This window comes from Trachurus japonicus, chromosome 18, assembly GCF_045865225.1.
Source record: "Trachurus japonicus isolate A0001 chromosome 18, Traja_1.0".
Lineage (NCBI taxonomy): Eukaryota > Metazoa > Chordata > Actinopteri > Carangiformes > Carangidae > Trachurus > Trachurus japonicus.
In genome coordinates, this window is record NC_140924.1 from 22,125,502 (window position 1) to 22,151,728 (window position 26,227).

At 42.0% G+C, this 26,227-nt stretch overlaps 2 protein-coding genes across 2 annotated transcripts; both read right to left on the bottom strand.

Moving 5' to 3' along the window:
• Window positions 1-897: 897 nt before the first annotated feature.
• On the bottom strand, window positions 898-22,280 carry LOC146969333 (uncharacterized). Its single transcript, XM_085759382.1, has 11 exons — window positions 21,406-22,280; window positions 20,782-21,018; window positions 20,080-20,406; window positions 19,318-19,542; window positions 18,390-18,585; window positions 17,759-17,823; window positions 3,107-3,294; window positions 1,713-1,921; window positions 1,513-1,577; window positions 1,286-1,434; window positions 898-1,186 (listed from the first exon to the last, which is right to left on the bottom strand). Exons 1-11 carry the CDS (start codon window positions 22,278-22,280, stop codon window positions 1,101-1,103), a joined length of 2,622 nt encoding a protein of 873 aa, XP_085615508.1. The 3' UTR covers window positions 898-1,100.
• On the bottom strand, window positions 3,773-11,896 carry LOC146969334 (uncharacterized). The gene is made up of 7 exons (XM_085760457.1): window positions 11,890-11,896; window positions 7,397-10,444; window positions 6,845-7,276; window positions 6,526-6,778; window positions 5,675-5,943; window positions 4,065-4,312; window positions 3,773-3,883 (listed from the first exon to the last, which is right to left on the bottom strand). Exons 1-7 carry the CDS (start codon window positions 11,894-11,896, stop codon window positions 3,773-3,775), a joined length of 4,368 nt encoding a protein of 1,455 aa, XP_085616583.1.
• Window positions 22,281-26,227: the final 3,947 nt, after the last annotated feature.

Sequence of the window (26,227 nt, forward strand, 5' to 3'; positions counted from 1 at the left end):
TGTTGAATAGAAATTTCCAGTTTACCCTGTCAAAAGCTTTTTCTGCATCTAAGGTGGCTATGATGGTGTCTTCTTGTTGTAATGAATTAGATTGAACAATCTACAGGTGCTATTTGATGTGTGTCTACCTTTTAGTATAGTGCCAAACTTTAACATATTCAGGTAGTTATTCTTCAGCTGAAAAAGCAAAACATCAGAGAGACAATTTGCAATCCAAGAAGATTTTTTATTCTGATCGTTGTAAAGTTTTTGACAGAAATTGTAAGAACTGTAAGAAATCTCACAGGATACATGTGATTACATAAATAAAGTTAGAATAAATAAGACAAGTGAAAGTGCATTATTATAACATCATGTACATGATGTTTAAGCAATATACGACAGGCTTCGCGTCGGGCCGAACAACGCCCCTTAGCCGTGGTATAATGAGCATATACCACGGACTGGAGTGATATAATGCTTTTATAAAACGGTTACCAATAAAGGCAATATGAAAGAGGGATACGCAATCAATTTCATGTAGTTTTATTCAACCAGAAATACATATTATCCAATAAAATAGCCTCACTGTGAAAAAAATAGTCCCACCTCTCCAGAAGTTAGCTCCTAGTTATCTCGTCTTTTCCTCCACTTTTTTTCAGGTGAAAGTCACTGCTCAATCCCCTCTACCATTGTTAACCCTCCCCGGAGATGAAAGTTAACCTTAAACATGTGAATTCAACTACTTTAGTCCGTTTTTTAACATCGTAAAAACACAGACTGTCTTTTACTACGGACTGCAACAACTTCCATTCATACCAGTCATACGTGCCTGACGCGGAGTGATAGCCTGCGCTGTGATAAGGCTTAACAACCAATCAGATCGCCGGATTTTACCTTTCCGTTTTATAATAAATGATAACATAACTGCGGAAAATAATATGTGGCCCACGATAACCTGCATGTGCTCCTTTATTTAATTTAAGATACGAACCGTAACATTATTTTTCATTCACTGATGCTATCATAACCCCCACTGGTAAATAAATAGTGTCATTACACCACTAAGCTTATTATTCCAGTGATTCTGTTCTAATTTCATTCAAAGGGAAATCAATCAATTATTGCTGGCTCGAGAGTAGCCACGACAAGATGACCAGGCAAGATGCAGTGAGGATACTGGTCCTGTGATTCACTCCACTCGAAGCTGTGAAGGAGGAGAAAATAAATTCAAACATTACTTTAGTAATACAATTCTTCAGCTTTTGTGGTTCTTTTTAATCCATGAGCACTTAGTATTTCTTACCTATGCCGTCCACTGTGATGGAGCTGCCCTCAATGTCAAAACCAGAGACAGTTGAAGCTGCATTGATCAAAACACTCGCAATCTGAGTATTATTGGGAACAGATGTGCCTCTGAAGCTGAGGATCATGACATTGATGATTGATCCATTTCTGCGGGGGTAAAAAAAGAGTAACATATGAGCTGTCAGGTTAAGGCCACAGTTCTCAAAGTAAGTCTTGACAAATTACCTGAATGCCACCACGTCCAAGGAATTGAAGGAAGAGGGGAATTCAGTTTGGTACAAAGGTTGAAGCTGCAGAAACAGAGAACACAGTGAGGGTTAATTTGGTTCAATGGTATTGTAATTACACTTGTGGTTCATAATACTAAATGGAACCAATTAGTGGTCTGTAATAACATAATTCAAAATAATACTGAGAAATTTTACCTGTCCTTTTATCATGGAAGCTCGGTTTCTAAAAGCAGTGGATGATGAGTTCTGCAAGTCACTTGTAAATGTGTCCAGAACAGATCTGAAAACGACCTGCTTTGTTGTGAGTGCAGCAGTTGTTGGTGTTGTAGTTGTAGTTGTAGGTGTAGTTGTAGTTGTAGCAGTTGAAGGACTGGCAGTTGTAGTCGTATTTGCCACTGGACTTTCTGTAAAATATATTTTTTTGTAAATAAATACTAGTTTGGCATTTAATCTACAGTTGTGCTCAAAAGTTTACAATTAATTCGTGTCTGTAAAAAAAAGTCAATGAGATTCTGGGCTCTTGACAAACACCTGCACATTTCATCCATTGCTGCACTGACTTTGCTGGATTCTGAGCCATGGGGAAAGCAAAAGAACTGTCAAAAGTCCTGAGGGAGGAGGTTGTTCAACTTTATAAAACAGAAAAAGGATAGAGAAAGATATCCAAAGATTTGAGAATGCCATCAGCAGTGTTCAAGCTCTCATAAAAGTGGAAATTAAGGGGTTCTGTTGATACCAAGCCACGGTCTGGTACTGTCAAAAATTTGTTGGTCAGACTCTCTGATGATCTTCTTTTTTTTAAGGATTGTGTTATTTCTGGATGTCTCAACAGTTTAATTTGAATCCCATTAAAAGTAGGAGTAATCTGTTTTGTCTGATCACTTATGTCTTACAATTAATACAATTTACACAACAAATAGAATGATTCTTTCAATGAACATTTTCAGTACACTCCTGAGATAATGTGTAGGCAAACTAGCAGGTAGTCCGGTCATTAAAATGTTGGTGTTGCTTGGCAACCGTCCAGTGCCAGTCCAATTTTGGGATTATATGTGATGGTACAGTCAAATAAACAGAGAAATATACCCCCCCAAAAATGTGTTACCTATTACTATTAACTTATATGGCGCTCATAGAACTGTTGTATAAAAGCAATAGCACACCCAAGGTTGTGATCTACTGAATATTAGCATACTTTGACTGAATCACACCAGTGCTGATATTCAGCTCAACATCACATCCCACAGCACTCCAGCTGCATACATGATAACACAGAGAATATCAAATGCAAAACATGCAGAAATTAATAAATGGATGGAACTGTGCAACACTGACTGAAATTATTTAAATTGTCTAAAAACAATTTGACATTCACATGGAGCGTCTTTTGCATTGTTTTCAATGTAACCACGCGCCTTGCGCGCACAAAATCCGAATTGACGCCGACGCGCAGCGCACGCAAGAATTACTTCTATACCCTACGGTGATACATGTCTTATATGTCACAGAATTTTGTTGCTGACTCACTTGAATTCATATGAAGATCTTAAATACTGATGTGAGTAACATGTTGAGTTGTGTTTACTTACCTAGTATTTGGACTCTATCTGGATTTATAGTGATATTGAACGAATTGCTGGAATCATTAGCAGCCTCTACTAAGGTTTGAGCAACAACATCACTCTGTGGCAAATCTGCGGTGGAAGTATTCTGTCTGAACACAACCCCCATTTCCACTTCAGTTCCATTCACTCGTGCTTGTTGGGAGAGTGCAGGCCTATATCGGCAAAAAAAATGAAAGAGAAACTGTCAAATAACAAAATAAGAAGATTTTCATATCTTACCTTAAAGTTACATATCATGCACCACAGTTTCCAATTTTGTATGTGAAGCAAAATAAGTGAAGCACTGCTTTTACCTGAACGCTATCACAATGCACCGAAGAAAAATAGAGCCAAATCTTGTTTGGTATATGAAATTAAACTGCAAAAACAAAACACAAATTCAAGGATGAGAATGTTGTAAGCACAAATTTCATTGTTTTGAATTTAAATAAGAAAGGAGGAAAAGCATTTTCAGCTCAACCATTTCTCAGATCATTCATATGGTAAAATTTATTTCAGTAGATATTTTACTCACTATTGCTACAACTTCAATTTCGAGTTGTTTGAATTGGCTGCTGCTGGGGTCTTGAAGGTCATTTGAATAAGGCACTTGTAAATCTACTGAGAGCTCATAAGTTGGTCCAGAAGTGGTTAATGCCTCAGTAATAGATGTTGCTGTAGTAGCTGCGGTTGTTGTTGAAGCAGCTGTTGTGGTTGGAGACGCTGTGGATGTTGTTGCGGCAGTTGTTGTGGTTGGAGATGCTGTGGTTGTTGTTGATGGAGCAGTTGTTGTGGTTGGAGATGCTGTGGTTGCTATGGTTGGAGGCCTGGTGGTTGTTATTGCAGCAGTTGTGGTTGGAGATGGTGTAGTTGTTGTAGCAACAGCTGTTGTAGTTGGAGATGTTGTGGTTGTTGTTGCAGCTATTGTTGTTGTGGTTGTTGCTGCAGGAGTTGTTGATGGAGATGCTGTGGTCGTTGTTGTAGCAGCAGTTGTAGTCGGAGATGCTGTGGTCGTTGTTGCAGATGTTGTTGTGGTTGTTGTTGGAGCAGTTGTTGTAGTTGGAGACACTGTTGTTGTTGTTGTTGCAGCGGTTGTTGTGGTTGTCATTGCAGCAGTTGTTGTGGTTGGCGATGGTGTGGTTGTTGTTGCAGCTGTTGTCGTAGTTGGTGATGGTGTGGTTGTTGTAGTTGGAGATGGTGTGGTTGTTGTGGTTGGAGATGCTGTAGTTGTTGTAGTTGGAGATGGTGTGGTTGGAGATGCTGTAGTTGTTGTAGTTGGAGATGCTGTGGTTGTTGTAGTTGGAGATGGTGTGGTTGTTGTAGTTGGAGATGGTGTGGTTGTTGTAGTTGGAGATGGTGTGGTTGTTGTGGTTGGAGATGGTGTAGTTGTTGTGGTTGGAGATGGTGTGGTTGTTATTGCATCAGTTGTGGTTGGAGGCGTAGTGGTTGTTGTTGGAGCGGTTGTTGTAGTTGGAGATGCTGTTGTTGTTGTTGCAGCAGTTGTGGTCGGAGATGCTGTGGTTGTTGTAGTTGGAGATGGTGTGGTTGTTGTAGTTGGAGATGGTGTGGTTGTTGTAGTTAGAGATGCTGTAGTTGTTGTGGTTGGAGATGGTGTGGTTGTTGTGGTTGGAGATGCTGTAGTTGTTGTTGCAGCAGTTGTTGTTGTTGGAGATGGTGTGGTTGTTGTAGTTGGAGATGGTGTGGTTGTTGTGGTTGGAGATGCTGTAGTTGTTGTGATTGGAGATGTTGTGGTTGTTGTAGTTGGAGATACTGTAGTTGTTGTGGTTGGATATGGTGTGGTTGTTGTGGTTGGAGATGGTGTGGTTGTTGTAGTTGGAGATGTTGTAGTTGTTGTGGTTGGAGATGGTGTGGTTGTTGTGGTTGGAGATGGTGTGGTTGTTGTAGTTGGAGATGTTGTAGTTGTTGTGGTTGGAGATGGTGTGGTTGTTGTGGTTGGAGATGCTGTAGTTGTTGTGGTTGGAGACGGTGTGGTTGTTGTGGTTGGAGATGCTGTAGTTGTGGTAGTTGGAGATGGTGTGGTTGTTGTGGTTGGAGATGCTGAGGTTGGAGATGGTGTGGTTGTTGTAGTTGGAGATGCTGTAGTTGTTGTGGTTGGAGATGGTGTGGTTGTTGTGGTTGGAGATGCTGTAGTTGTTGTGGTTGGAGATGCTGTGGTTGTTGTGGTTGGAGATGGTGTGGTTGTTGTGGTTGGAGATGGTGTGGTTGTTGTGGTTGGAGATGGTGTGGTTGTTGTAGTTGGAGATGCTGTAGTTGTTGTGGTTGGAGATGCTGTGGTTGTTGTGGTTGGAGATGGTGTGGTTGTTGTGGTTGGAGATGGTGTGGTCGTTGTGGTTGGAGATGCTGTAGTTGTTGTGGTTGGAGATGGGGTGGTTGTTGTGGTTGGAGATGCTGTAGTTGTTGTGGTTGGAGATGGTGTGGTTGTTGTGGTTGGAGATGGTGTAGTTGTTGTGGTTGGAGATGGTGTGGTTGTTGTGGTTGGAGATGCTGTAGTTGTTGTGGTTGGAGATGGTGTGGTTGTTGTGGTTGGAGATGCTGTAGTTGTTGTGGTTGGAGATGGTGTGGTTGTTGTAGTTGGAGATGCTGTGGTTGTTGTAGTTGGAGATGCTGTAGTTGTTGTGGTTGGAGATGGTGTGGTTGTTGTGGTTGGAGATGCTGTAGTTGTGGTAGTTGGAGATGGTGTGGTTGTTGTAGTTGGAGATGCTGTCGTTGTTGTTGTAGCAGTTGTTGTAGTTGGAGATGGTGTGGTTGTTGTGGTTGGAGATGCTGTAGTTGTTGTGGTTGGAGATGCTGTAGTTGTTGTGGTTGGAGATGCTGTAGTTGTTGTGGTTGGAAATGCTGTAGTTGTTGTGGTTGGAGATGCTGTGGTTGTTGTGGTTGGAGATGGTGTAGTTGTGGTTGGAGATGCTGTAGTTGTTGTGGTTGGAGATGCTGTGGTTGTTGTGGTTGGAGATGGTGTAGTTGTTGTGGTTGGAGATGGTGTGGTTGTTGTGGTTGGAGATGGTGTGGTTGTTGTGGTTGGAGATGCTGTAGTTGTTGTGGTTGGAGATGGTGTAGTTGTTGTGGTTGGAGATGCTGTGGTTGTTGTAGTTGGAGATGGTGTAGTTGTTGTGGTTGGAGATGGTGTAGTTGTTGTGGTTGGAGATGCTGTGGTTGTTGTAGTTGGAGATGCTGTAGTTGTTGTGGTTGGAGATGGGGTGGTTGTTGTGGTTGGAGATGGTGTGGTTGTTGTGGTTGGAAATGCTGTAGTTGTTGTGGTTGGAGATGGTGTGGTTGTTGTGGTTGGAGATGCTGTAGTTGTTGTGGTTGGAGATGCTGTAGTTGTTGTGGTTGGAGATGGTGTAGTTGTTGTGGTTGGAGATGCTGTAGTTGTTGTGGTTGGAGATGGTGTGGTTGTTGTGGTTGGAGATGGTGTGGTCGTTGTAGTTGGAGATGTTGTAGTTGTTGTGGTTGGAGATGGTGTGGTTGTTGTGGTTGGAGATGCTGTAGTTGTTGTGGTTGGAGATGGTGTGGTTGTTGTGGTTGGAGATGCTGTAGTTGTGGTAGTTGGAGATGCTGTGGTTGTTGTGGTTGGAGATGCTGTGGTTGGAGATGGTGTGGTTGTTGTAGTTGGAGATGCTGTAGTTGTGGTTGGAGATGGTGTGGTTGTTGTGGTTGGAGATGGTGTAGTTGTTGTGGTTGGAGATGGTGTGGTTGTTATTGCATCAGTTGTGGTTGGAGGCGTAGTGGTTGTTGTTGGAGCGGTTGTTGTAGTTGGAGATGCTGTTGTTGTTGTTGCAGCAGTTGTTGTGGTCGGAGATGCTGTGGTTGTTGTAGTTGGAGATGGTGTGGTTGTTGTAGTTGGAGATGGTGTGGCTGTTGTAGTTAGAGATGCTGTAGTTGTTGTGGTTGGAGATGGTGTGGTTGTTGTAGTTGGAGATGCTGTAGTTGTTGTGGTTGTGGATCCTGTAGTTGTTGTGGTTGGAGATGGTGTGGTTGTTGTGGTTGGAGATGGTGTGGTTGTTGTGGTTGGAGATGGTGTGGTTGTTGTGGTTGGGGATGCTGTAGTTGTTGTAGTTGGAGATGGTGTGGTCGTTGTGGTTGGAGATGGTGTGGTTGTTGTGGTTGGAGATGGTGTGGTCGTTGTGGTTGGAGATGCTGTAGTTGTTGTGGTTGGAGATGGTGTGGTTGTTGTAGTTGGAGATGGTGTGGTCGTTGTGGTTGGAGATGGTGTGGTTGTAGATGGTGTGGTTGTTGTAGTTGGAGTTGGTGTGGTCGTTGTGGTTGGAGATGCTGTAGTTGTTGTGGTTGGAGATGTTGTGGTTGGAGATGCTGTAGTTGTTGTGGTTGGAGATGGTGTGGTTGTTGTGGTTGGAGATGCTGTAGTTGTTGTGGTTGGAGATGGTGTAGTTGTTGTAGTTGGAGATGGTGTGGTCGTTGTGGTTGGAGATGGTGTGGTTGTTGTGGTTGTAGATGGTGTGGTTGTTGTAGTTGGAGTTGGTGTGGTCGTTGTGGTTGGAGATGCTGTAGTTGTTGTGGTTGGAGATGGTGTGGTTGTTGTGGTTGGAGATGCTGTAGTTGTGGTAGTTGGAGATGGTGTAATTGTTGTGGTTGGAGATGGTGTAGCTGTTGTGGTTGGAGATGCTGTAGTTGTTGTGGTTGGAGATGGTGTGGTTGTTGTGGTTGGAGATGCTGTAGTTGTTGTGGTTGGAGATGGTGTGGTTGTTGTGGTTGGAGATGGTGTGGTTGTGGTAGTTGGAGATGGTGTGGTTGTTGTAGTTGGAGATGCGGTCGTTGTTGTTGTAGCAGTTGTTGTAGTTGGAGATGGTGTGGTTGTTGTGGTTGGAGATGCTGTAGTTGTTGTGGTTGGAGATGCTGTAGTTGTTGTGGTTGGAGATGCTGTGGTTGTTGTGGTTGGAGATGGTGTAGTTGTTGTGGTTGGAGATGGTGTGGTTGTTGTGGTTGGAGATGCTGTAGTTGTTGTGGTTGGAGATGGTGTAGTTGTTGTGGTTGGAGATGCTGTGGTTGTTGTAGTTGGATATGCTGTGGTTGTTGTGGTTAGAGATGGTGTAGTTGTTGTGGTTGGAGATGCTGTGGTTGTTGTAGTTGGAGATGCTGTAGTTGTTGTGGTTGGAGATGGTGTGGTTGTTGTAGTTGGAGATGGTGTGGTCGTTGTAGTTGGAGATGCTGTAGTTGTTGTGGTTGGAGATGCTGTAGTTGTTGTGGTTGGAGATGCTGTAGTTGTTGTGGTTGGAGATGGTGTGGTTGGGGATGCTGTAGTTGTTGTGGTTGTAGATGGTGTGGTTGTTGTGGTTGGAGATGGTGTGGTTGTTGTGGTTGGAGATGCTGTAGTTGTTGTGGTTGGAGATGCTGTGGTTGTTGTGGTTGGAGACGGTGTGGTTGTTGTTGGAGACGGTGTGGTTGTTGTAGTTGGAGACGGTGTGGTTGTTGTAGTTGGAGATGCTGTGGTTGTTGTAGTTGGAGATGGTGTAGTTGTTGTGGTTGGAGATGCTGTAGTCGTTGTGGTTGGAGATGCTGTGGTTGTTGTGGTTGGAGATGGTGTAGTTGTTGTGGTTGGAGATGGTGTGGTTGTTGTGGTTGGAGATGCTGTAGTTGTTGTGGTTGGAGATGGTGTAGTTGTTGTGGTTGGAGATGCTGTGGTTGTTGTAGTTGGAGATGCTGTGGTTGTTGTGGTTAGAGATGGTGTAGTTGTTGTGGTTGGAGATGCTGTGGTTGTTGTAGTTGGAGATGCTGTAGTTGTTGTGGTTGGAGATGGTGTGGTTGTTGTAGTTGGAGATGGTGTGGTCGTTGTAGTTGGAGATGCTGTAGTTGTTGTGGTTGGAGATGCTGTAGTTGTTGTGGTTGGAGATGCTGTAGTTGTTGTGGTTGGAGATGGTGTGGTTGTTGTGGTTGGAGATGCTGTAGTTGTTGTGGTTGGAGATGCTGTGGTTGTTGTGGTTGGAGACGGTGTGGTTGTTGTTGGAGACGGTGTGGTTGTTGTAGTTGGAGACGGTGTGGTTGTTGTAGTTGGAGATGCTGTGGTTGTTGTAGTTGGAGATGGTGTGGTTGTTGTGGTTGGAGATGGTGTGGTCGTTGTGGTTGGAGATGGTGTGGTCGTTGTGGTTGGAGATGGTGTGGTTGTTGTGGTTGGAGATGCTGTAGTTGTTGTGGTTGGAGATGGTGTGGTTGTTGTAGTTGGAGATGGTGTGGTCGTTGTGGTTGGAGATGGTGTGGTTGTTGTGGTTGGAGATGGTGTGGTCGTTGTGGTTGGAGATGCTGTGGTCGTTGTGGTTGGAGATTGTGTGGTTGTTGTGGTTGGAGATGGTGTGGTCGTTGTGGTTGGAGATGGTGTGGTTGTTGTAGTTGGAGATGGTGTGGTCGTTGTGGTTGGAGATGCTGTAGTTGTTGTGGTTGGAGATGGTGTGGTTGTTGTAGTTGGAGATGGTGTAGTTGTGGTAGTTGGAGATGGTGTGGTTGTTGTGGTTGGAGATGGTGTGGTTGTTGTAGTTGGATATGGTGTGGTTGTTGTGGTTGGAGATGCTGTAGTTGTTGTGGTTGGATATGGTGTGGTTGTTGTGGTTGGAGATGCTGTAGTTGTTGTGGTTGGAGATGCTGTAGTTGTGGTAGTTGGAGATGGTGTGGTTGTTGTAGTTGGAGATGCTGTAGTTGTTGTGGTTGGAGATGCTGTAGTTGTTGTGGTTGGAGATGCTGTAGTTGTTGTGGTTGGAGATTGTGTGGTTGTTGTGGTTGGAGATGCTGTAGTTGTTGTAGTTGAAGATGGTGCGGTTGTTGTGGTTGGAGATGCTGTGGTTGTTGTAGTTGGAGTTGCTGTAGTTGTTGTGGTTGGAGATGGTGTGGTTGTTGTGGTTGGAGATGCTATAGTTGTGGTAGTTGGAGATGGTGTGGTTGTTGTAGTTGGAGATGCTGTAGTTGTTGTGGTTGGAGATGCTGTAGTTGTTGTGGTTGGAGATGCTGTAGTTGTTGTGGTTGGAGATTGTGTGGTTGTTGTGGTTGGAGATGCTGTAGTTGTTGTGGTTGGAGATGCTGTAGTTGTTGTGGTTGGAGATGCTGTAGTTGTTGTGGTTGGAGATTGTGTGGTTGTTGTGGTTGGAGATGCTGTAGTTGTTGTAGTTGAAGATGGTGCGGTTGTTGTGGTTGGAGATGCTGTTGTGATTGTTGCAGCAGTTGTTGTTGTGGTTGGAGATGGTGTGGTTGTTGTGGTTGGAGATGGTGTGGTTGTTGTGGTTGGAGATGCTGTAGTTGTTGTGGTTGGAGATGGTGTAGTTGTTGTGGTTGGAGATGGTGTAGTTGTTGTGGTTGGAGATGCTGTTGTGGTTGTTGCAGCAGGAGTTGTTGTAGTTGGAGATGGTGTGGTTGTTGTGGTTGGAGATGCTGTAGTTGTTATGGTTGTAGTTGTTGTAGTTGGAGATGGTGTGGTTGTTGTGGTTGGAGATGCTGTAGTTGTTGTGGTTGGAGATGCTGTCGTTGTTGTTGTAGTTGGAGATGTTGTGGTTGTTGTGGTTGGAGATGCTGTAGTTGTTGTGGTTGGAGATGCTGTGGTTGTTGTGGTTGGAGATGCTGTGGTTGTTGTGGTTGGAGATGCTGTGGTTGTTGTGGTTGGAGACGCTGTGGTTGTTGTAGTTGGAGGCGTAGTGGTTGCTGTTGGAGCAGTTGTTGTGGTTGTTGCTGCAGGAGTTGTTGTTGTTGGAGCTGCTGTTGATGCTGTGGTTGTTGTTGCAGCTGTTGTCGTGGTTGTTTGTTCAGCAGTTGTTGTGGTTGGAGACACTGTAGTTGTTGTAGTTGGAGATGATGTGGTTGTTGTTGCAGCGGTTGTTGTAGTCGGATACGCTATGGTTGTTGTTGCAATGACTTGTAATGACACAAAAACATACATAAACAATATTAAAATATTTTTTTATGGACAGATTCTCCATTTCCATGTGTTCCAACATTTTAAAGGCTGTTCAACTAATTATTTCGTGCTTACCTGTTAGAATTAGGGAAACTGACATGATAAGTTTGGCCCCCATGTTCAACCAATCTAAAATATAATAAACAAAAACAAGAAAACAGAAAACATTACAAAAGTAGTTGGTTTTCATTTGCTCATATTTGGAAAGACAGTTATACTTACATAGAGTCACAGACGATGTTACCCAATTTTTTTTAGCCACTTCACATCAGCTATATTTAATATGTACAATTACGTGCCCACACTTTTATGGTAGAGGATTAGGGCCGCTGTGGCAAAAAAAGTGAGTTCTTATTTAAGATTAAAGTCATAATTCTGGGAAAAAAGTCACAATTCTGAGATTTCCCCCTTTTTTTTAACAACAAAAATGTCAGAATTCTGCGAAAAATGTCAGAATTCTGACTTTAAACTCAGAATTCTGCGAAAAAAGTCAGAATTCTGAGATTTTTTTTGTAAAAAAGAAAGAGTCAGAACTCTGAGAAAACTCACTTCTTTTTCCACAGTGGCCCTAAACCTCTTATGTACACTTCGCAGACACTAATATGTGTATAGTGTGTGCGTGTAAATCAAGTTTTAGGATTTCGATCTGAATGGTTTATCAAGAGTGATTTTTTATCTTTCCTTTCTCTTGTGCAATCACAAGTTGACTATTATGCTGATATCTGGCCGTTTGTGGATTAGCTGGGGTTAGGAGAGCCTTGTCTGTTTGTGTGTGTGTGTGTGTGTGTGTGTGTGTGTGTGTATGTATGTAAGTCCTGTAATGTGTTTCAATGTATTTGTTTTTCTTTTATTTCTTTACCTGACATTGTATCATTGTATCTTTTTGCGGAAGGACCCCCTCGAAAATGAGATGATTCATCTCAAGGGGCTATCCTGAATAAATAAATTCAAATAAATTCACTAACGTTCGCCTTATGTTCTGTTCAAATAAATAAATTACAAATGCAGATACCTTTTTACAATGGCACAAAAGACAAAGCAAGTACACAAAAACATGTCAAAGTTACCTTACCTTAATTTAAATGTATAAGATTTAATGTTATTTCCCCCCTTTAGGTTTTTTTTCAGTCAGTTCAGTCCACTAGTCCACTTCACAGATATAATGCTGAAAACCTTTCACCTTCTGTGAGTCCGTCAGTCTTGATGGTGTTTTTATACTTGAACAGAAAAGCAGCCAATGACGGGACTCATTCTTGACATGGTTTCTCACCTTGTCATCAATATTATGAAAAAAAACAAAAACAGACTTGGTAATGGTACACACCCTAATAAACAAGCAATGCCAAAGTTACTACTGAGGGAAGCTTAACCTGTCTGACAGGAAGATGATGTTATCATCGTAACAGATGACATGAACTATATAAAGTGTCTCACAAAAGTGAGTACACCCCTGACATTTAAAAAAACAAATTCTATTATATCTTTTCATGGGACAACACTGAAGATAGTAGACCATAAATAGACCTTAAATATGATGAACTTTTGGTAGCCCACTTTTATAGCCTTTGAAGCGCTGGAAATAAAGATGAGAAGAGTACTGACTGGCCAGTAAAATGAGATAAAAGGTATAAAAATTAACAATATAGATAAAGTGCTCTTTAGCTCATTATATTAAAAACGTTAATAAACCTAAGAATAAATAAATAAAAACATGTAGCTGAAATAATATATAAGAGAGATTACATATAAGAAGTGTGATTTAATACTGAACTGCCAAGATGGTCTGAGAGACCGTTTGTGGTTTTATAATATGAATAACTTTATTTGAATAAAATCTACACGTCTCCCAGTCCATGACTTTTCCTGAATGTGTGTGTTTTGTGTTTTTTTGTGCTTCTCTGTGTGCGTGAACGCCAATAACGGAGAAACAGCGCTATGCAGAGATGAATGTACGGAACGATACTGCGTTGGTCGAGCCAAAAGTTGAAAAATCTATTTGTGTGGACGATATTCATTTGTGGCGGGCCACCACAAATGTGATGAATGTGCGGGAAACACTGGGGTTTTAGACTTCAATGATGAGGACTGGGATGAAGAAGAAAGTTCAGACTCCGAGCCTGAATCTCCGCCACGGAAAAAGAAAAAGAAATCACCGTCCGTGACACGTCCACTGTGGGTAGGAAAGGGCCTGACCACAGACATTATTATGTGAACAAAAAACGATTCATGTAAACATCCGAAAATACCGTCATGAATAAAGAATTATAATTTGTTCCCATAAATCTCAACAGAGCGACTGCCAGAGCTCAACCACTGCCTGCTGCTGTCCATTTCAGCACCCAAGCCACAGGTCCCTGTGAGACCATTGAGACCCACATCCCCTAGGGAGGATTGGAGGTAGTTCTAGAATGCTGGCGGTTCTAGTGTTAAAGGAATAAAAGAAATCAAAGAAATCAATGACTGCATTTACATGCACTTCAGTACCCCGGTTTTAATCAGGTTTTTTAAGTATCCCGTTTTTTGATCAAATTTGGTATGATGTTTACATGAACTTAGAGAAACCTGGTTATTCAGTATCCCTGTATTATGATAAATACAGTATCCCGGTATCTGATTACTGCGTCTTATGTGCGTATGCGTGTTTCATGTTTATTGATTACAACAGGAAGCGCAACTACTAGGAAATATGTAGGTCAGAAAATGTACAAATTAAAAATGCTGCCATGTTATATAACTTAATAAAAGAAAAGAAAATTTAATGCAGACTGATCGGTTCTTTGTAAAACACGCATTTATTGATGTAAAAGTGGTGACAGTCCTGGAACAAGTTACCATCACACATCAGAAACTGCGACAACTACTTACTCTTTAAAAAAAATCTCAAACATTGGTTAAAAACAAATCAGACATGTACTCATATAGCTTAAATACTGTTTAATCTGATGTCTGTTCCCGGGGGAGGTATATTGTTCTTTTACTGTGGGTTAAAATTGTCTGTTCTTATTTTGTTTGTCTGCATCTGTTTTGCCTTGATATTGTCTGTCTGTGTTCTGTTTTGTAATTGTCCATTGTATGGCTTGTCGTCACAAGGTTTTAAAGTTTTCTGTGTTTATGTTTTCTAGAAACCTGCCTTTGGACTGCGGCTGAAATTTAGCAGTTGTGCCAAGTCCGGCACATTTACACTGATGCTTAATGCGTCAGTGTTGATGAATGTGCACTGTCCCAATTCAGTAAATAAAGAAAAGAAAAGAAAGATTTCTGTACACACGTTTCATCAATGAGACCAGCATTCATTTCCTAAAAAGAGTTTAACCAGCCGGCGGTAAAACTCTAAAAACCTACTGTAAGTTAATATCGTTTTGACAGAGTGACAGAATAGGCTGGCCGGCTGAGCACCTCAGGAGACGGGGTTGCTGTCTCTGTTATATCCCGGTCACAGCTCACACACGGGGAGCTTCACTCCTCTTGTATTTGGACGGACCAGGAAGAGGAGCTTCCGCTACAAACAAGCTTGAAATATAGACTTTTTTTTTTCTGAACAATTTCGCATTTCGGGGCTTCAATACAAGACGGACATTACATACGAGTACTATGGAGGTATTTGGGTGTTTTTTGGTGTGTCTTTTTGTTACGAAGAAAAGTGGTATCCATTTGCAACCATCTTATGGACATGCAGTGCTGCACGGAGCCCCATGTAACTCAGAGAAGGCACGGAGGACTCTGAAACTTCTCCCAGCCCTTAGTCGACATGAGGGTGAAATTTCAATTTTGAGTGAACTATCCCTTTAACAGGCCAGTGCCGGAGAACGACAGGGTTTGCGAGAGTTGATGTGGTAAAAGTAAGTCAGATAAATAAGAGCCCAAGACCATTAAGACATCTAAAAACAAGTAAAAGAACATTAAAATCGATCCTACAGGAAGCCAATGCAGTGATAAAACTGGTGTGATGTGCTCCCGCCCTCTGTCCTCGCCAGCACGCGTGTGGCTGAATTCTGTAATAACTGGAGACTACAGATACTACTCTTTATGGGAAGACCAGAGAGCAGGGCATTACAATAATCTAAATGACAAGAGATAAAAGCATGGATCAGCACCTCTGTGCTGGCCTGAGAGAGAAACGGGTGGACTCTGGCTATATTTTTAAGGTGGTATATCTTTGTTATGTTTTTGATATGTGGAATCAGTGACGTGCACAGACTTTTTGATGGGCAGGGGCGAAAAAAAAAAAAGGGAATATACGTGTCCTGGGCACTGCTGCATTTTGGCTCCCAAGAGGGCACTTTAGCACATGTTTTTCAACAATGAAGGCAAGAAATAAGTAATCAATAATATGTTCGAAAATAAACCAACCCCTGCCTCTACTCATGCTGGATCTCATCTCAGGAACCCAAAAATGCAGTTTGACTGAAGAAGGAAAACACAGGGTTTTCATCTCCTGCCATAAATGGGTCAGAAGATGAATTTGTCAACCCTTGTTGTTTCTGCCCAAATCATGGTAAAGGGACTGTTATAGTTACTATCACTAAACTGAATAGTGCCAAATGTAAACAACTTCTTTAGCTGAAATAGAAAAACATCGGACAGACGATTTCAACTTAAAGAAGATTTTTTGTTCTGATCATTGTAAAGTTTCTGGCACAAATTGTTAGCCTCGTAAACCAGCCTCTCGCGGAAATGCATTTCATTTCATTTCTCGGGAGAGTCTGGCCTCATCCCCCTTCTAACCGTCTGGGGTGGGCGGGAGCTGGGCGGGAGTAGTAGCAAAGACGGTTTAATATCTTTGGTAGTAGCGTTGACAGACAATCCCATTCAGCCAATCAGCAAGTTGGTGTAGTGACGGGGCTTTGCACCAGTCGGTCCCTGATTGGCCAACGTGCTGCGTCAATCACACGCTGACGCTGATTGGCTCGGCCTTCTGAGGGTTTCAGTCCAAACGCTTAGAATGGGGATGAGGCCAGACTCTCCCTCGGAATGAAATGAAATGCACTTCCGCGAGAGGCTGGTTTACGAGGCTAACAAATTGTAAGAACTGTAGGAAATCTCATAGCTGTGTGATTACATAAATAAATTTAGTATAAATAAGACAAGTGAGAGTGTGTTATTATAACATCATGATAAATGATAACACAACAGTGGAAAACAATATAGGACCCACTATGACCTGCATGTGTTCCTTTATTTGATTAAAGATACAAACCTAAACATTGATTTTTACATACATTTTCACACCATAGTAAAGTTTACATCACATAGCATAAGTAATTGTCACAACATTAAATATTGCTAAGTAAACCAGTGAAAATATTTTCTGACATCCCACTGGTAAATAAATAGTGCCATTATACAATTGAGCTTCTCAGTGATTATTCAGTGGTCCAGGAGCTTAGAATTGGCTGTGTCATTCTTACCAAAATCCTGGACGTTCTCGCACAGAAAGGTGTTAAGATCAACAGACATTTTTTAATCCAGTTATGTTCTAATGGCAATTAAAAGGGAAATCAATCAGTTATTGCTGGTTCGACAATAGCCACGACAACATGACCATGCAAGATGCAGTGAGTAGGCTGGTCTTGTGGCTTATTTCACTTGAAGCTGTGAAGGAGGGGAAAATAAATTCAAACATTACTTCAATAAATAATTATTCTGGTATTGTGGGGGGCAGGGGGATTTAACCAAGGAGAACTTTATATGTCTTACCTGTGCCATCCACTGTAGTTGTAGTTGTAGGAGTTATTGGTGTAGGAGTTGAAGGACTGGTAGTTGTAGTTGAATTTGTAACTGGACTTGCTGTAAAATATTTTTTTAAAAGAGTAAATCAATACTAGTTTTTGCATTTCATTTAGTTCTTACATTTTTGAAGACAAGAATAATACCATTAACACACTGTAAGCACTGTATCACTGTAGCTTTTAACTATATTTATCACACTGCTTTGCAGTCACCTATACAGCATATGGATGCTCCCATTGGTCTTAGTGTTCCATCCATTGTTGTAATATATCTTAAATTGTAACAAACCTATAACACATTTCCAGAAATCACATTTGAATTATTATTTCAAAAATAATTTGAATCAAATTAGTTGTCAAAGTAGGGTAAGGAAATGGGTAGGCAAACTAACAGGCAGACAGGTCATGAAAATGTTGCTGCTGATGCTTCTTAGCAACCATTCAGTGCCAGACCAGTTGTGGAAGTATTTGTGATGGTGCAGCCAAATAAATTAACTATATGATAATAATTATTGGACTGCACTGTATAACACCAACAATTATTCAGTCTGTCCTAATGAATGGCTTCCTAGTTCATACATTGTATAAAAGCAGAATTGTGTTGCTTGCACTAAAACACAATGCATGAGCTTTTGACTACTGATGTGAGTATTGTGTTGTGTTAACTTACATAATACTTGAACTGCATTGGGATTTATGGTGATATTGAACGAATTGCTGGAATCATTAGAAGCCTCTACTAAAATTTGAGCAACAACATCATTCTGTGGCAGATCAGCAGTGGGATTATTCTGTTTGAACACAACCCCCATTTCAACTTCAGTTCCATTCACTCGCAATTGTTGGGAGAGGGCAGGCCTATATCAGCAAACAAAATCAAAGAAAAACTGTCGATTAACAAAACAAGAAGATTTTGATATATTTCCTTAATTGTACAAATCATACAACACAGTTTCTAATTTTGTATGGAAAACAAAATAAGTGAAGCACTGCTTTTACCTGAACTCTATCACAATGCACCGCAGAAAAATAATCCCAAATCTTGCGTTGTATATCAGATTACACTGCAAAAAGAAAACACATATTCAAGTATGAGAATATTTCAATCACAAATTTCATTGATTTGAATTTAAAGGGACAACGAGGAGTTTTGGAAAAGCGAAGCGTTTTCACACTACATTTATGAGCCTCCGCGCGCACCGTAAAATTCTTTGACCAGCGCAAGACGGACTCATGTTTTCATTCATCAAGAATTAAAGTCAGAGGTTCAAAGAGGTTCAGTTACCATCGTAGTTCCGACCATTAATGGCGATTCGGCTGCGTTATTCCACGAAGGAAACGCTGGTCGGCTCGACCAACATTTCCGCCACCACTAATAATAACAAAATAACGATAGAGACAGAACGATATATTTATCGAAAATGGGCCCATTAACAAGTGTGGGTAGCGGAGATTCATCCACATTAACGTGAGACTTTTTTATAACCGAATAGAAACTCCTCGTTGTCCCTTTAAATAAAAAAGCTTATTACGAGGAAATTCATTTTGAGCTCAACCATTTTTTCTTGGATCATTCATATGCAACAATCATACAAGGTAAAACATGGTAAAAAGAAGATATTTTACTCACTGTTCCAACAACTCGACTTTCAAGTTCTTTGAATCGGCTGCTGCCGCGGTCATTAAGGTCATTTGAAAAGGGCTCTTGGGGTAAATCTGCTGATACAGCATAAGTTGGTTCAGAAGAAGGTGTGGTTGATGCCTCAGTAATAGATGCTGTAGTAGCTGTGGTTGTCGTTGCAACAGTTGTTGTGTTTGGAGATGTTGTTGTTGTTGTAGCAGCAGTTGTTGAAGTTGAAGTTGCTGTGATTGTTATTGCAGAAGGTGCTGTGATTGGAGATGCTGTGGTAGTCGTTGCAGCGGTTGTCATGGTTAGAGAAGCTGTAGTTGTTGGAGATACTGTGGTTGTTGTTGCAGGAGTTGATGTGGTTGGAAATGCTGTGGTTATTGCTGCAGCAATTGTGGCTGGAGTCTCTGTAGTTGCCATTGTTGGAGATGCTGTGGTTGTTGTTGCAGCAGTTGTTGTAGTTGGAGATGCTGTGGTTGTTGTTGCAGCAGTTGTTGTAGTTGGAGATGCTGTGGTTGTTGTTGCAGCAGTTGTTGTAGTTGGAGATGCTGTGGTTGTTGTTGCAGCAGTTGTTGTGGTTGGAGATGCTGTGGTAGTCGTTGCAGCGATTGACGTGGTTGGAGATGTTGTTGTTGCAGAACTTGATTTAGTTGAAGATGCTGTGGTTGTTGTAGCAGCGGTTGCTGTGGTTGGAGATGGTGTGGTTGTTGTGGTTGGAGACGCTGTGGTTGTAGTTGCAGCAGCTCCTGTGTTTGGAGATGCTGTGGTAGTCGTTGCAGCGGTTGTCATGGTTAGAGAAGCTGTAGTTGTTGGAGACACTGTGGTTGTTGTTGCAGGAGTTGATGTGGTTGTTGTTGCAGTGGTTGGAAATGCTGTGGTTATTGCTGCAGCAATTGTGGTTGGAGTCTCTGTAGTTGCCATTGTTGGAGATGCTGTGGTTGTGGTTGCAGCAGTTGTTGTAGTTGGAGATGCTGTGGTTGTTGTTGCAGCAGTTGTTGTGGTTGGAGATGCTGTGGTTGTTGTTGCAGCAGTTGTTGTAGTTGGAGATGCTGTGGTTGTTGTTGCAGCAGTTGTTGTGGTTGGAGATGCTGTGGTTGTTGTTGCAGCAGTTGTTGTGGTTGGAGATGCTGTGGTTGTTTTTGCAGCAGTTGTTGTAGTTGGAGATGCTGTGGTTGTTGTTGCAGCAGTTGTTGTGGATGGAGATGCTGTGGTAGTCGTTGCAGCGATTGACGTGGTTGGAGATGTTGTTGCAGAACTTGATTTAGTTGAAGATGCTGTGGTTGTTGTAGCAGCGGTTGCTGTGGTTGGAGATGGTGTGGTTGCTGTGGTTGGAGACGTTGTGGTTGTAGTTGCAGCAGCTCCTGTGTTTGGAGATGCTGTGGTTGTTGTTGCTGCAGTTGTTGTGGTTGGAGATACGGTGGTAGTTGTTGCAGCAGTTGTTGTAGTTAGAGACCCTGTAGTTGGAGACACAGTAGTTGTTGTGGTTGGAAATGCTGTGGTTATTACTGCAGCAATTGTGGTTGGAGTCTCTGTAGTTGCCATGGTTGGAAATGTTGTTGTTGTTGTTGTAGCAGCAGTTGTGGTTGTTTCTGCAGCGGTTGTTGTAGTTGGAGATGCTGTAGTTGTTGCTATAGCAGTAGTTATTGTTGGAGATGCTGTGGTAGTCGTTGCAGTGGTTGTTGTGGTTGGAGATGATGTCATTGTTGTAGCAGTTGTTGTCACGGGAGATGCTGTGGTTGTGGTTGGAAACACTGTGGTTGTTGTTGTAGCAGTTGTTGTGGTTGTAGATGCTGTGGTTGTTGTTGCAGCAGTTGTTGTGGTTGGAGATGCTGTGGTTGTTGTTGCAGCAGTTGTTGTAGTTGGAGATGCTGTGGTTGTTGCAGCAGTTGTTGTGGTTGGAGATGCTGTGGTTGTTGCAGCAGTTGTTGTAGTTGGAGACACTGTGGTAGTTTTTGCAGTTGTTGTAGTTGGAGATGCTGTGGTTGTTGTTGCAGCAGTTGTTGTGGTTGGAGATGCTGTGGTAGTCGTTGCAGTGATTGACGTGGTTGGAGATGTTGTTGCAGAACTTGATTTAGTTGAAGATGCTGTGGTTGTTGTAGCAGCGGTTGCTGTGTTTGGAGATGGTGTGGTTGTTGTGGTTGGAGACGTTGTGGTTGTAGTTGCAGCAGCTCCTGTGTTTGGAGATGCTGTGGTTGTTGTTGCTGCAGTTGCTGTGATTGGAGATGCTGTGGTAGTCGTTGCAGCGGTTGTCATGGTTAGAGAAGCTGTAGTTGTTGGAGACACTGTGGTTGTTGTTGCAGGAGTTAATGTGGTTGTTGTTGTAGTGGTTGGAAATGCTGTGGTTATTGCTGCAGCAATTGTGGTTGGAGTCTCTGTAGTTGCCATTGTTGGAGATGCTGTGGTTGTGGTTGCAGCAGTTGTTGTAGTTGGAGATGCTGTGGTTGTTGTTGCAGCAGTTGTTGTGGTTGGAGATGCTGTGGTTGTTGTTGCAGCAGTTGTTGTGGTTGGAGATGCTGCGGTTGTTTTTGCAGCAGTTGTTGTGGTTGGAGATGCTGTGGTTGTTGTTGCAGCAGTTGTTGTAGTTGGAGATGCTGTGGTTGTTGTTGCAGCAGTTGTTGTGGTTGAAGATGCTGTGGTAGTCGTTGCAGCGATTGACGTGGTTGGAGATGTTGTTGTTGTTGCAGAACTTGATTTAGTTGAAGATGCTGTGGTTGTTGTAGCAGCGGTTGCTGTGGTTGGAGATGGTGTGGTTGTTGTGGTTGGAGACGTTGTGGTTGTAGTTGCAGCAGCTCCTGTGTTTGGAGATGCTGTGGTTGTTGTTGCTGCAGTTGTTGTGGTTGGAGATACTGTGGTAGTTGTTGCAGCAGTTGTTGTAGTTGGAGATGCTGTGGTTGTTGTAGCAGTTGTTGTAGTTAGAGACCCTGTAGTTGGAGACACAGTAGTTGTTGTGGTTGGAAATGCTGTGGTTATTGCTGCAGCAATTGTGGTTGGAGTCTCTGTAGTTGCCATGGTTGGAGATGTTGTTGTTGTTGTTGTAGCAGCAGTTGTGGTTGTTTCTGCAGCGGTTGTTGTAGTTGGAGATGCTGTAGTTGTTGCTATAGCAGTAGTTATTGTTGGAGATGCTGTGGTAGTCGTTGCAGCGGTTGTTGTGGTTGGAGATGATGTCATTGTTGTAGCAGTTGTTGTCACGGGGGATGCTGTGGTTGTGGTTGGAAACACTGTGGTTGTTGTTGTAGCAGTTGTTGTGGTTGGAGATGCTGTGGTTGTTGTTGCAGCAGTTGTTGTGTTTGGAGATGCTGTGGTTGTTGTTGCAGCAGTTGTAGTTGGAGATGCTGTGGTTGTTGCAGCAGTTGTTGTGGTTGGAGATGCTGTGGTTGTTGCAGCAGTTGTTGTAGTTGGAGACACTGTGGTAGTTTTTGCAGTTGTTGTAGTTGGAGATGCTGTTGTAGTTGTTGCAGCAGTTGTTGTGGTTGGAGATGCTGTGGTTGTTGCAGCAGTTGTTGTAGTTGGAGATGCTGTGGTTGTTGTTGCAGCAGTTGATGTGGTTGGAGATGCTGTTGTAGCAGCGGATGATGTGGTTGGAAATGGTGTGGTTGTAATTGCAGCAGTTATTGCGGTTGAAGAAGCTGTGATTGTTTCAGCAGTGGTTGTTCTTGCAGCAGTTGTTGTGGGTGGAGATGATGTAGTTGTTGTTGTTGCGGTAGTTGTTGAAGTTGGAGATGCTGTGGTTGTAGCAGTGGATATTGTTTGAGATGGTGTGGTTGATGTGGCAGTATTTGTTGTGGTTGGAGATGCTGTTATAGTTGTAGTAGTGGTTGTTGTGGTTGTAGATGCCGTGGTTGTTGTTATTGGAGATGCTGTTGTCGTTCCAGCAGTTGTGGTTGGAGATGCCATGGTTGTTGATGTAGTTGGAGATGCTGCTGTTGTCACAGCACTTGTTGTGATTGGAGATGATGTGGTTGTTGTGGTTGGAGTTGCTGTGGTTGTTGTTTCCGCAGTTGTTGTGGTTGGAGATATAGTTGTTGTTGCACTAGATGTTGCAATAGCAACTTGCAATGACAAAAATACATTCAAATTAATTTAAAATCTTTTCTGTTATTCAGTTAAGACTTTTGTTTGAAGTAATGCTACTGAGCTCACCCGTTAGAATTAGGAAAACGGACACAATTCCTTTGGTCCCCATTGTGAATCTATATCCATATAAAACATTTTTTTTTTACAGAAATCAAGAACACAGTGGAAATTATGACAAGAGTTGGTGCTCATCTGCTATTTTTGTGAAAAATAATAAAGAGTCATACATTGCTCTTTTTTACAAATCATTTTAGCTATTCATCATCATTTATATTTAATTGTATATGAATACAACTTAATTCATTTTTATTCAGTTTTGCTCACAGTCTATAACAAATAACAAATGCAAATACAATTTTCAGTGGGACAAAAAGACATCAAAAACACTTATATTCTACAAAAGTGTACAAGAAAATTTTGAAGTATCCTTACCTTGATTCAAAGTTATAAAATGAAAATTATATTTCCCCTTCCTCAGTGTTTTTTCAAGATTCAGTCCACTGAATCTCCACAGATGTAATGCAGTAAACCTTTCACCTTCTGTCATTCGCTTAGTCTTTAAAGCCTTTTTTATACTAGAACTGGGCAACAGCCAATGATGTGTCTCATTGTTGAAATGCTTTTTAACTTTGGCATCATTGTTATGAAAAAGAAAAACCACACAGTTTTTTTGATCTGCTCTGTCTCTGTGACATACTTGTATTATGGTACACACCCTTCTTTGTCTGATGAACCAACGTCAATGTGACGGGAAGCTCAATCTGTCTGGCAGTAAAATATTGTGATTACAGTAATGTAATTAGACTACATTACTACTACATTTCCATATGTGCCTATACACCCATATTACAGTATACATGGTATATAAGAATAGATGACACAACATAGTTATTATAAGCAACAAGAACATTTATATGTCATTCAAACCATTCAAATTAGTTAATTGCACATATCAGTCCGGGACCGGGACTGAGAGACGGAGCTGAGCAGCCAGGTACTGGAGAGGAGAGGAGCGCACTGCAGGAGAGACGTGCGCTGTGTGTAACGGTGCGTAAAAGACTTTTAACACGGCTGAAAAACTGTTACAGAATTACCCAGACGTGAGGAAATGCAGAGGTGTAAGATCATGGGGCACTAGTAGGCATCAAATCAATGAAAGCATACGTTTTCACAAAGTTGTATCAGTTAGTACATGGTTTTCAGATGTGGTAAATAAAGACGCAAAAACAGCCACCGCAATCTCTTCCTGGTTTGGTAAATCACATTGCACGCACTAAATAAATCTATTTGCATCTACTCCTCCCAGTATTTTGCGCGTTCGGGCAGAAACGCCCATATTTACATATTCATCAAGGCAAACACGCTAAATGGATTGCACGTACTATTTTGCCTGTTTGAGAGACGCAATCCTCGGTGCGCCCGGTTAGTAGAGCAGGTTCCACATGTGTTGCAATCACGTTTGCACACGTTTTAATACACGCAAAGTTCAATCTGCATGTGTTAAAGGGATAGTTTTTTAAAAACCTGTTACACTGTAGAAAATAAAGCAGAACCTAAAAGCTTGATCTTTAAAAGTTGAGTTTATGGGAAATTCAATATGGATTTTGTAATTCCAATTTCCCTTTTTGGCAAAGGCTTAAGGCCGCGTTCAGACTGCAGGCAAATCTGATTCAAATCTGATTCCTTCTCATATCCGTGAGCTCTGTTCAGACTGGGCCACATTATTGACTGATCTGACAGGTTGCTGTAGCAACGACGTCGGAGCGGAGGCTACGCCGTATGTGACAGGCGATGCCTCCCGGACGCGGCGGCTACTCTCGCTGCAGCACAGTGATCTGCCCGGTGCTGCAGCCGCACTACCCCGTTAGTTTCAACCTCAGCCCGCCTGGTGCGTGTGTGTAGGCTACGTGTACGTGTACCAGAGACTGGTGTGTGTGTGTGTGTAGCCACAGAGACGGAAAAATCGGATTTCATGTGATGACTGTTCAGACTTAAAAAGAGCCATCTGGTTCCAATCTGGATTCGCTAAAAATCGGATTTTGGCTGGCAGTCTGAACGCGGCCTAAATGTGAGGTAAAAGCCTTACTACATAACTGTGACTTTTTTTTTCTTTACAAAACATTTGATGCAAAATCCTGTCAGTCCAGTGTTTTGTAGAGGATGACCTTTGACAGATACTTCAAGAATACTGGATATTTAGTTTTTCAAAGGAGACTCTTTCATGAGTTATAGAGTAGCATCAGCTGTTGTTAGTGAGGCCAGTATTGCAGCAGTGGTAGCTTTCATTGGAAGTGCAGTAGGCAATGTGTTTGCAGGGGCAGCAGGCATGGTCAGTGTCTGTAGAACCTGATTATGTGGTATTGGTAGTATTGTGTTATTTCCTGTCCTTTCCAGTGCCTGACCCACCTCTTTTATGGCCTTTGAAGCTGGAAATAAATGGAAATAAAGATGACAAGAGTACTGAGTAGGGCCTAGTCAGTACTCTTGTCATCTTTATTTCCATTTATTTTCCAGACATCCAACATGGATAAGTAAAAGACTTTTTCATTTAATCATGTTGGATATCTGTCAAAAATGACAGACTAACAGTGGTAGGTCTCTATTTCCAGAGAAGTGCATACTTGGTGTCTTCAAGCATGCAGTTGGTGATATTTGAAACTTATTTAGTGACCCATGCAACAGTATTTAAATACCTGTATCATAAATCTGACGATTGAGCCCAACAGAGATACAGTTCGATTGAAAACAAAGAAAACACAATTTTTTTACTAAATAATGGTAACAACTAATAAAACAATAAAAACTATGAATCTCACTTAATCCAGTTATTTATCATTAAATTAATATATTTTATATTAATAATACATTTGACAGATGGTTATACACCATGGTCAGTATGGGCATTTTACGGCCCGCGGGCCAGACCCGGCCCGCATGCCGTCTCAATCCGGCCCGCGAGCCGAAGTGCGAGCCGAACTGTTATTATGACCCGATTGCTTTTATTACGTTGATGCGCACTAATCAGCTGTTTGAAACAGTGACAGCCCTGTTAGAACAGGAGCCTGCACATCGCAGACAGAAAGTAACAACGTAACCTCCTCCAGGTAGAAGACAGAGATGAACGGCTGCTCAGTCTCTTTCTCTGTCTGACACCAGAGCTCCGACGGAGGAGAGAGGGGAGCCGCTCTGGTGCAGGTTTTCTCCACAGCGGAGTTTCTGACCACCGGGACCGGGCCGGTGTTTCACAACCCTCCGTCAGCCGAATCATAACTGCTGACGGTTACAAAGCCCCATCACGGCACCTAATTATTAGCAAACTGTGATTAAAAGAGCATTTTATGAGATGGCTGGGTTTTCTGACGTGATCGACCATATGACTGATTGTAGCCACGTGCGCCTGAAGCCTCCATCCACCAATGGCTACACTTGTGATCAAATCAGTCTTTTTTTCATGTTGGTGCTGTATAGGCAGCAGCAAACGAGTATTGTGTTTCTTCATAAATAAAAGGTTATCTACACAAATAGAACAGTCTCACTGAATCAGAACTGAAAAGGATCTGAGTGCTTAATTATAATATTCAGGTGTCTGTGAACATTATTAATTGGTGCAGTCATTTATGGTCAGTAAGTTTTGATAAAACAATCTGCCTTGAGTCCATATTTATATCATAATACAGCATGTTTCTTCAGTGATCTGTGATGGATATAAATTGAAAATGCGATTACATGGATTATGGGCTGTCAGCCTATTGTAATGCAATCATTTC

Excerpts from the sequence above, each read along its gene's own strand:
- LOC146969334 (XM_085760457.1), bottom strand. Across the intron at positions 7,277-7,396 it reads TACAGCATCTCCAACCACAA|CATCTCCAACCACAACGACC; the intron begins CGACCACACCAA and ends CAACAACTACAG. Across the intron at positions 4,313-5,674 it reads TCCAACCACAACAACTACAG|CAACTACAACAACCACACCA; the intron begins CATCTCCAACCA and ends CCACACCATCTC.
- LOC146969333 (XM_085759382.1), bottom strand. The coding sequence starts at position 22,280 with ATGGCATCTCCAACCACAACTGCTGGAACGACAACAGCATCTCCAATA. Across the intron at positions 18,586-19,317 it reads GCTGCAACCACAACCACAGC|AACATCTCCAAACACAACAA; the intron begins ATCTCCAACAAT and ends TACAACAACAAC. Across the intron at positions 1,578-1,712 it reads CTTCCATGATAAAAGGACAG|CTTCAACCTTTGTACCAAAC; the intron begins GTAAAATTTCTC and ends CTGTTTCTGCAG.